The following is a 10,954-nucleotide window of genomic DNA, read 5'->3' as shown; positions in this document are numbered from 1 at the left end:
AATTTGGGTACTTTTTCCGACCAGGTGAGAAATGAAGTTTTTGAATCCTCTTGTCTATACGAACTCAAGTAAGATGTAAATTTTTGCATGACGACATTAACGTCTCCCGGCAAATTTTGCTCCTACCGACAGGGCTGAAGCCAGAAAGAGATATACGTTAGTTTAGATAGAGACAGCAAATCGTTTGATTACCCATCTTGTGTCAGTATGAAAATTTCTGGCTCCTGTCATTCTTTTTCTAAGGATGTTGTCCTGAAAGTCACAACGTAGAAATTTGCCTCAACGTAAAGAGTATTTTTGAACGATCTCATCAAAAGCTGCCAAAAATGCAAGGTACGTCGCATCAAACTGACTTCCTTGATCAAACTGACCAGTGTCAACTTCCACAAATTAAAACAATTTCCAGATATGAATGCCCAAGCCTAAATTAGTGCCCCGTATATTCAGCTCACACATTTTCTCCCAAAATTCAAGCACATCTTGACTTGACTCAAGCACAGTGCAGAGTAAAGCACACGTATTGGTCTGGCCACAGCTGTCCATGTCATCCTGTTTAAATAGAGAAACAGTGACGCAGGCAAGGGAGGGGCGTACAGCGGGCACCTACCCTCCCCCCCCCCGTTTTATCCCGAGGGGATTTCCGGCCACTCGGAACCAGTGATTAGGGACCTACTTTGGAAGTTCGAAGGCTCTAGTCGCATTATGGGACCGACCCTGAAATGCCAGTCAGAGGGTCTTTTGCGCTGATTGAGACCCCTCTGAATCGATGAGAGCCCCTGTGTCGGCAAGGTACCAGCAGTATCGAGCAGAAGGCTCTGTGTCGGTCTGGGCCTGAGGGCCCATTTTCCAAGTATAGACAAGACAGGGGCACGCAACTGACATCGGTCGTGCCCTCAGTCAATAAGCGGCCCTCTATGTCGCTTAGGGACTAAAGTGCCAAGCGGTGGTCCTGTACTGGCAGGGGATTCCGCGCCAACGAAGGAAATGTTCGAGGGGGGGGGGGGGGGGCGGAGAAGGGCAGGGCTGCGAATTACACCGAATGGCCTTCAAGATGGCTATTTTAGTCCAAGACACCCAATTCAAATGTGGAGCACTTCCTTTAAGGCATTAATTTCATTTGGTTGCTCCCGACAGTGTCTCCTCAACGTTGTCTAGTTCAATAGCGGGCCACAGCCGTGTTTGCAAAGTTACGACGTCGAATTTGAGATACTTTACTTTGTGTGCATCCACGTGCAAACGTCGTCAATGCGGAAGCACTATCGGCCAGCAACATAAATCATTCTTCGCGGACATAGACATTTTTGTAGTCACCGCTTGATGGTGCATGGCTGGTTAACCAAGCTTGCCCGTAGCGTGATAGCTAGAAAGCGGCGGCCCGGGAAAAATACTTTTGTTTGCGAGCGGAGATTGCAACTGTGTGCACTCCACAATGCTGGTATACGGCTACCAGCTGCCAGTACGATGAATATGGCCGATCTAGGAATCCATTTTATTCGATCGACTCCCGGCCGGCACTGAGCGTCCAACGCAGCCCTGCTTTCGTGCGTCGCTGAATGCACTGAGGGCCTGAGAGCATCTTGCTTCGTGGTTGTCTGCATTGACTATTCACAAATGCTGCACTGGGTAATAAATTTCCTCGCGTTGTGTACGTAGTTGTATGTTGCTCCTACAGGTAATGTCACTTTTTATGCTAATGCATGTTTGCCTTGATCTTATACCTTTTATTTCATACCTTGTACATGATGACGCTAATCCTGAAATCCTGCGCCGCGAGAATGGATTATAGGTTTAAAGTAATGCAACACAATACAAGATAATACACTGCAACGAAAAATTCGTGGTGTCGCCCTTGATGATCGGCTAGCTATCGAATTGACGACCCGCCTCTTGCTCATCGATCATCTCCTAAGGGTATAGCGGTGCTCGCGTATTGCAATATCGCATAACCTATAGGAAGCTGTTGATTTTAGCATTCAGAAACGCTTGCTCTAGCATTTGGTTAAATGACGTCTACTTGGCCGTGGATTCCAGCTGTGTCTTTGCTGAATATCAGTTAAACGTGTGCGCAGGTTTAGGTTTGGCAGCGTTTTAAGTCCTCTGGCTGCGACTTTCTACCCAATATGGTCAAGCTTGAATCAACTTATTCAACTCATGCTGGATCGCACTGTAGCGGCTGACAGCGCAACGGAAGCTACGTGGGGGAAGCGGGACTGTTGGGCGCGATCGAGCAGTAGCTGCAGATGGTCGTCTGTTCCTCAAGTTTGGCGATGGCTGAAGGAGGAACTGCCTTGCCATCTCTGCAAGAGCAGAAAAATGTCATTTTTAAGCTTTCACAAACACCTTTGAAAACAGGGGCCACTTGGTAAGGAACGCTGATGTACACTTGTCATTTTATGCCCGTGTGCGCCATAAACGTACTATTGTACTTTCATCGGTGTACAAGTAGATTTAAGTGTGTGATTTGCTATTTGCAGTCTTGTGGTTGTAATTGAGTTTTATTCTTGCAAGTTAGTTCTAATAAAAATTAGTTTCTGATATTCTAGCATTCATTATGTTGTTTTGCTGTGGTGTTGCATTTCACCAATATACCACACGATGCCAGAACCTTTCTCGTGGTTAGACCAAGTGACAGTAATGCCATAGTTTTTTTGCAGTGGTTGTGCTGGCAGTGCATGCATATGACACAAATACATTTGTTGAGGAGCAATTCAGATAGGAAAGGAAATCAGTAATGAGGACACCAAACCAACTTACTGATGGCAAGCACCTTATATTTTCTTCATTAAAAATGCTATTATGATCTTGGGATAAAAGTTTAAGAGGGTTCTGCTCACCTCCCCACATCATCTGTGCCTTGGAATCCAGGACATGCTCCCATTGGTCCTAGTACCTTGTAGCTGCTCCAAACTGATATGATTGTTCCCATTGCTACTCCATTCTTCTCTGAGGTTGTCATAGCTTGCTGCTAACCCTCTCCAAGTCCTCCAAAATTGAAGGTGGTTTTTCAGGTTTGGAGATGGATAGATGAGTTGCTGTCACTTGGCAGCATATTAGGACTGGTGTATGTTTATTTCCATTGTTATATGATTGTCCTTTTGATTACATTCAGTCATTTTTTAAAGTTTCATATTGGTATATTTGTTCTTATTTTATATATTTATTATTGTCACTATATTATTTAGTAACCACAACTCAAATTTATTGTCCTTCATGGTGGCAAGGCTGCTTGTGAAATTGCATGCAGCCAGACAACTGATGCCTGATCCAAAATTTCCTGTCATTGTATCAAAACCGTTTGGTTAAATTGTGTGCGGACAGCTGATAACTCCTCCAAAATTATTCCAGTAGAATACCATTGTTACCTCTCCACCAACGTCAACTTGACTGCTGGGAATAACTGGGCCAGACCCTTGGTCTGCAATCATGTAAATGTCATATCAAACTCCTCTGTTGCCCGACTAACAACCAGTCCTTTTTCAACCCCATGACATGTAGATGCTGGTAGGGCTTTACTAATGTGCAACATGCCCTTAACATCATTTTATTGATTTTATACTTATTGTGTTTGCTTTAAAAAATGTTGTATATTGGTGGCTTAATTCTGATTTTGTTTGCTGAAAAAATTTGAATGGCTGGCCTTATTCTGTTAGAGCAGTTGAGTATGTAAAAAGTGACATTTTTTTTTTGGTAAGTCCTGGCATTGTATCTGTGAGCTATTGTGGTGTTATTAGTGTGCTTTTGGTGTTTTTATTTAGGATGGAGTTAAGATACTAACTACATTTTGATGGAAAATACTCAAGACATCTTTAGACTATATATCATAATACTTAATCCATATAACTTTGTATGGAGGTGCACAGCACATGATATATATTTGTTGAGCAGGAAATACAGTTCCTATCCTTGTCCATAAATATAGACAAAATGTGAGGAGTGAGGTCATGAAAGCACCCATGACTATTGCATTTCCTTCTGCACAACAAACTTTGATAGCTTTGGTGCTGGAATATACTATTTTTGAAAGTTATGAACACATCTAATGCAACTTGGATGATTACTTCCTTGTCCATTATTTTCTCCCTTTTTTCTTCTGTCATTGGAGTGGACAGCTTAAAACCATGGAAGTATATGGACATTAATAGCCCATAACCATAGTGTGCAGCTGTTGATTAAATGGTAGATAACATTGTTTTGTTGTGTTTTTGATGCAGCTGTTTGCAGAGTAAACACTGCTGTGGATTGCACATATATCAGAGAAAACTTCTGTCTGTGAGGCTTAAAGTTTTTGTCTTAAGATATTGTAATGGGTGCCATGGGATAGCACATTGTTAAAGGGAATATCCCACCTTTTTGTACTTTTCACTTGTTACATGCATTGTTAGATCAGACACATCAATTTTATCAGCTGTGCCAGTTTCTCAAAGTCCTTCTAAATAGCCCATGATTTAAATTTGGAGTGGCCACTTGTGTGAGAAAAATCTTATTAATTCCCTACTTACTGCCAGGAAAGAAATACATTTAATTTGGCTTACTTTTCCAATGTGTGTTTTCCATGATCTTTGCAACACATTAATGTGTGAAATGTTTGTGTAATAACTGCCATGATAGGTTGAAATCTGCTGTTTGGAAAGAAATATATGCAAACAGGAAGCAAATTGCAAGCAGGAAATATGCTGCAAATTCAATGAAGCATTATACTATGGCTTTGATTTCTGTCTTATAACATTTACCACACTGGCCCTTTCAAGGCACATTTTGGCTTTTGAAATAGGAGTATATCATGGTCCTTTGTGATGCATGGGTTCAAACTTCAACCAGTGTGCTTTTCACTAACAGTCTCTTGCCACCCTCTGCACCAATCACAAATATTCTTTTATTTGAGGAGGTGCACATGGTGGTTGTCATGCAAACAATGATCAGCAACTGCAGGGAAGAAGCATGGTGCTGTTTTCAAAGCCATGAAAGCATAATTTGGAATAAAAGTTATTAGAACTGATGTCCTTATTATGTCTTGGCAATGCTGCAGTGGCACTACCCAGTGCTGTTATTAGACATAACTGATTGCTAGGTTGCACTAGAACATTTTTTAAGCACACCCCAGATATTGGACACTGCCTTTAACTGATCATCTTCACACTATTATATTTTTGATATTTTTATCATGTATGGCATGGCAGCTGAAAGGATATGACAAACCATTGCATGATCATCATTTCATTTGATGTGGTCATCATTATGATATTTATGATTTGTGATGGGCAGTGGTTTCACTGTGCTTTGAACCATACAGTGTTATTTATTCTAAAATGTTGCACAATGATTATGGTACAACATCAGTAAGCTGTGCTAGCCTGATGCCACGTACTATGCCATGACTGGGCGGAGCACCGGTCCTTCGTGAAGTCGGGTGGCCGGTGCGAAACTGGGCTGCCAAAGCGTGATAGTACTTCGCGATCTAGGGCGCAATTTAATGTTATGCCAAAACATGTGAACATAATGCTACATAGTGAACCATCTAATGAAGCATCAGGAGGAAATAAATGAGTCAAACAATGTATCGCTGTCCCAATTTAACACACCACATGTGGGTAAGTACACGATGCCCCGAACCCAACCGAACCCAACCGAACCCAACCGAACCCAACCGAACCCAACCGAACCCAACCGAACCCAACCGAACCCAACCGTACCGTACCGTACCGTACCGTACCGTACCGTACCGTACCGTACCGTACCGTACCGTACCGAACCGAACCGAACCGAACCGAACCGAACCGAACCGAACCGAACCGAACCGAACCGAACCGAACCGAAAACCGAACCGAACCCAACCCAACCGAACCAGATTGAACAGAAAGTAATTCGACCATGCCCTACTTCTGCCTCTACCCGTACCATTACCCCTACCCCTACCCACACACCCACACACCCGCACACCCATACTCATCCTTATACTCATACTCCTGCCCCTGCTGTTATCCTTGATCCTTCAAATACCTGTACCCTACCCATACCCAAACCCCTTATTCCCATACATACCCCTATCCATGCTCATGCCCCCACTTATACCCCTACCCCTATTCCTTCCCCTGTTCCCGATTCCTCCTATGCTATTTTCCGTTCTCATATGCCTCCTGGACCCACATATTCACCTAGTTCCCCTCGAACCCAACACTGACAGTGATATGTAAAACTACACCATATCCCCTGTGAACTCGCTGTTACTAACCCATTGCGTCTCTTTTCATCGGTCCGCACCCAGCTTTCCAAGCTTCGTTCCTAACCCGTTGTGCTAGCTAGTGTATAAAACTACGCGCTATCTCCCTCCCCCTAACTCATTGCTACCTGTTGGCATGTATAGTTATCGTCCCCCCACCAAATTGAGTTCGCGCATGGGAACGAAGCCGGCCTTGGCTATTTCACGAATGTTTTTCTTCACGACTGGAGCCATCAGCAGCTTCGGGTTGGGCTTTAGACTGGAGCCATCTTCCGCGACTGGCTTCGGTTTATACTTTGTGCCGTCACAAACAGATGGCTTGTGGCCTTATGGAATTTCTGCAACTGGCGTCAGCTTTGAACAATTGTCAAATTATTACTCCTTGTCGGCCTTACGGCAGTCTTGAACTGGCTTCGGTTTGTTCATGGTGATTTTTCACTGCATTAGCTTTTACTTCACATAAAGATTCCTGCCTGTCCGGTCATCACAAAGAACCCCAGTTTGTTTTTAGGCCGCGACGCATTCGTGGCTGAAACCCAGAAACAAACTGCTCATTCTTGGACCAACTAACACCTGATGACGGGCAGAAACCTCACTGAACGGCATGTGTTCACGCTAGATGAGGAATGACAGTCCGAATAATCTTCCATCCATGATGCATTGCCATTGTCTCAAGACATTGCACACACCCATGATGATCAGTTTGTTGTCCGCACAGTTTTAGGAGGAACACAAATGTTTTTGGTCTTGCGCATCAACACCGTACTCTAATTTGGCTTTGGCTTTGCCGAGTGACTTCTCTTAGCTGATGGGTTCGGCTTCAGATAGGCGTTTTCCAATTTCGAAGCTGCTGCCTTTGGCTTCGGATTCGCGTGCGCATAGTTCGAAGCTACCGGCCACTGACCACTGACTTTGGATTCACGACTTCATGATTTCCAAATATGAAGCAATAGACTACAACTTGTTTTTCGCTGTTCGTACTTTGAAACCGCCGGTTGCGACTTTGGCCTCGTGTCCCATCTAGGCTTTGGATTCGGCTTCGAAGCCAGAAGCCTGACATCAACCCCATACCTGAAGACCCATGTAGCCGACCGTTGTCCCATTGGTGTGTAACACATGCCAAAGTTTAACCTTTTTCTCTTCTGTTTGACTGCCAATCAATGGTCGGGGATGCATGTCGCGGCCGTCTGACATCGTGCCAGTATTGTCCTGTTGGCAAACACCGACAAGCTGAGATCGTAATTATTTTATGCGAGGTGTAAAATAATACAATTTTCGGTCAGGTAGATGTTTTTATTGTTGTAAGTATTGTGTACCCTAAAAAAGCCACCTCACACGTATAGTTGTAGGCTGATAGCGTGGGTGACTTATTTCGCGCTGGAGGTTTGTCACATTCTTCTGCATTCCCTGTTTTATTCTGATTCCCGATGTGGGCAGAATGACAGTATTTGTTTGCTGTCAACATTCTTGCAGTCAGGTTGAGTATGATTTGTATGCTTTGCCACTAATACCTTTTTCTTTATGTGTTGCAGGTACCTGATTGATACTGTGTGGTTCAAGCAGTGGAAGCGCTATGTGGGATATGAAGAAAGGGATACGGCACTGATGGGCCAGCCTTCGGCATTCCCTGGCCCCATTGACAATTCTCCTCTTATGAAAGGTATGGGTGACACTGCCTGCTCACATGCCGTGTGTTCGGTGCTCATCTTCATGTGCGCAGAACATGCGTCTGTGGCTCTGATGTCAGCATCCAGAGCCATGGTCATGAAGGTGCACTCCCTCTGTCATAATGCAGTCTCTCCCCCTTACTGGTGCCATCTCAGGTGTCATTCTGACCACCCCAGCAGCCGCGCGGGTCTCCACAACCACGGTCCGTAAGTGATCCATCTGTAACCATGTGCCATCCTGCACCAGCTCCCAGATCATAACATCCACTTGTCCCACAATGGCATCCGGGACGCGCGTGATCCATCAGTACTTAACAGCCCATGGCAGGCCTGTTGCAGCTCCTGGGTAGCGTATAGCAGCTGACAGGGGTTAGCGTACCCCCGGCGCGCATTAGCCCGGGCCAGCAGCAGTTCCTTGGGCTCGTAACAGTGCTGGGCGCGTGCACTACAGAGGACGACAGCGGTGACATCAACGACCAGATGCTGGACTCAGTCGACTACGAGCTGCTGCCGGAGGAGGCCTGGAACCGTCTGCAGCAGTGGTACACTCTCGCCGCCGGCCAGCGGCCCATCGCTCGCAAGGTCAGCTCCCCCCCCCCCCGGGCCGCGTGTATGGGACGGTCCCCCAGGGAGGTCAATCCTTGCTTGGGTCAGCAGGCCGCTCCCCCGCTCGGAAATGTCCCGGGGCAGGGGATGGCACCATGATGGGTTCAGGGCGATGACGTGGGACCTTCTGTCGTCGAGGAATACCCGTTGCATTGAAGGGCGTTACCCGTGCCGGAGTGGCATCCCTCCCACACGGCACGCACGCAGGCATCTAGTGTGATGTTATAACGGTATCATGTTTTGTTTCGTTTTGTTGTGGTATTTGGCTACTGACAAAGCTACTTTGTTTACGCAGGTCATCGAGAGTGGTGTTTTTATGAAGCAAACTAAAGTGGAAGTGTACCTTTTGGAGTTGAAGCTATGCGAGAACTCTAACTTGGACCATCAGATAACGAAGGCATTTAGTAAAGAAGACACTATTGGTAAGTTTGGATGCGTCTACAAGTATCTTGCCCAATGTTAAAAAAATACTTCATGAGCTTAAAATCGCGCTTGTGGGGTACCGTAAAACAAAAGCGTGCATGAGATTCAATACCTCCATCCACGCAGTAGGCGGTGTTTGTGCACTGCTGGGTTATGACGCTTAGCCATGGTCGTCAGTTATGGATAGCATTGTGTTTTAGGTTAGAGGGCCGGAAGTTAGTAGTTGATATGGTGCACTCATACCATGTTCCGCACATCCTTGAGTTCAAGAAATGCTTTGGCTTGTGTATCGCCACCCAATGGTCGCAATGTACGCTGACGCATGCCAAGTCCATATCATTGCTTGTCGTGCGCACTCTCGAAGGTCCTGGTGCTGTGGCGATGGCTGCGTCGTCTCCTTCACGGAACCTGATCCATATCTGCACCGATAGTTGTATTCCACTCGTCACGCTGTATCGACGAGGACTGAGTCGCCGGTTATCGTGTTGGTCTCAAAAGTCGTCACACCCCGCTGACGTCAAGTGCAGATAGACCAAAGGCCTGCCATACAAAATCAGTGCTTGACAGTGCTGTAATGTTAGTGGTAAAATGGGCATGACGCTGAAATGGAGGATAAGTGATTAAATGGAGAACTAGACATGGCGCTGAAATGGAGGATTAGTGCTGAAATGGAGAACCAGACATGGTGCTGACATGGAGAGCGAGCGAGCGGGCGGGGCTCGTGCGCTGGCGTGGCCGGCCGTGTGCGTGTCTCCCCGGACCCATCCAGCGCCGGGTCGCCAGGTGACCTGGAGCGGACGATGCGCGAGCTGTTCGACGCGCCAACCGGGCGCGAGTCGCGCGTCTGGAATCGCTACACGACCAACACGTACGAGCAGCTGGCCGACCGGCAGGCCACCATCAGCAGCGCCGGCCTCTATGTCGGCCAGATCATCGTGCTGGAGGTGCAGAACGAGGACGGCACCTGGCCGCGACCTCGACCTAGGTCAGTGGGCCGCCGATGGCGCGCCGGCCACGTGGCTGTATCGGAAGGCGACTCGTGCGAGGAGCACAGTCTGACTGTGCTTGTCACTGTGGCGTCCAGGAGTCATCTGTGAAATGCGTCGAGTGCACGGTATGCTCAGCATTGAGCTCCATCTGGACGCTGGACCGCACGGATCGTGGCTCAGTGGCTCATGCGGGTGAGATTGACGTGTCTCGAGGAGGAAGAGGGGGGGTGGGGGAGGGAAGGGGTTGATGCACCTGTTGACGTGGTTCAGGGATGGGGATGGGTGGTGCGCCCGCGCTCCGTGACGTGACGCGACCGCCTCTGGTTGGCAGCTCCTCCGGCGCGCTCAGCTCGCTCTCCAACGGCTCCATGGACACCAGGTCCACCTCGTCTTCCATGTGAGCAGGGAGCGGGGCTGGCCAGCAGGGCCGACGCTGCTAGTTGGGCGTCTCACTCCGTCGTCCTGGCCGCGTTATGCCGCTAGTTGGGCGCCTCGCTGCGTCGCCCTGGCCGCGTGATGCCGCTGGTTGGGCGCCTCACTGCGTCGCCTTGGCCGCGTGATGCCGCTAGTTGGGCGTCTCACTGCGTCGCCCTGGCCGCGTTATGCTCTATTTAGTTGTGCGTCGAGCGTTCTGCGTGGCTTGTAGGGCACGGTTCGGCCCGGACGCGCGCGTGTGTGTAACGCCGCCTCCGCGTCTGTGGTTGTATTTACTTGTGGGCGCGCCCACGCATCCCTGTTGGCCTGTTCATGATGTATCTTGTCTTGTCTTGCCATTCGCCGTGATGTAGGCAGTATGATGGTGTGGTGAGGTTTAACGAGGTTTATGACGGCCTGGTAACGTGGGGCGACCCATGGCCCAGTGCCCGTCAGCGCCGCCCCTAAGCCCGGATCGTCACTACAACGGCGCCTATTATGCGCGGGATTCGTGTTGGACTGGCCACCTGTGGCGCGGCAGGATGACTCGATACGGCTACGGCTCGGCCTCGCCGTCGGGCGGCGGCCACAAGCCGGGCTGTGCGGCCTCTCCAACCTGGGCAACACGTGCTTCATGA

The 10,954-nt window shown here is 48.0% G+C and overlaps 1 protein-coding gene across 1 annotated transcript; it reads left to right on the top strand.

The window, feature by feature from the left end:
* The first annotated feature begins 2,237 nt into the window (after window positions 1-2,237).
* LOC119114912 (ubiquitin carboxyl-terminal hydrolase 15-like) lies at window positions 2,238-10,954 on the top strand. The gene is made up of 7 exons (XM_037238970.1): window positions 2,238-2,362; window positions 7,750-7,877; window positions 8,336-8,466; window positions 8,786-8,912; window positions 9,697-9,898; window positions 10,234-10,299; window positions 10,858-10,954. Exons 1-7 carry the CDS (start codon window positions 2,241-2,243, stop codon window positions 10,952-10,954), a joined length of 873 nt encoding a protein of 290 aa, XP_037094865.1. The 5' UTR covers window positions 2,238-2,240.

Source organism: Pollicipes pollicipes, unplaced genomic scaffold (assembly GCF_011947565.3).
Source record: "Pollicipes pollicipes isolate AB1234 unplaced genomic scaffold, Ppol_2.1 Scaffold_3087;HRSCAF=3621_pilon_pilon_pilon, whole genome shotgun sequence".
Classification (NCBI taxonomy): domain Eukaryota; kingdom Metazoa; phylum Arthropoda; class Thecostraca; order Pollicipedomorpha; family Pollicipedidae; genus Pollicipes; species Pollicipes pollicipes.
Note: the sequence above shows the minus strand (reverse complement) of the source record. Positions and strands in the feature narration are given on the sequence as shown.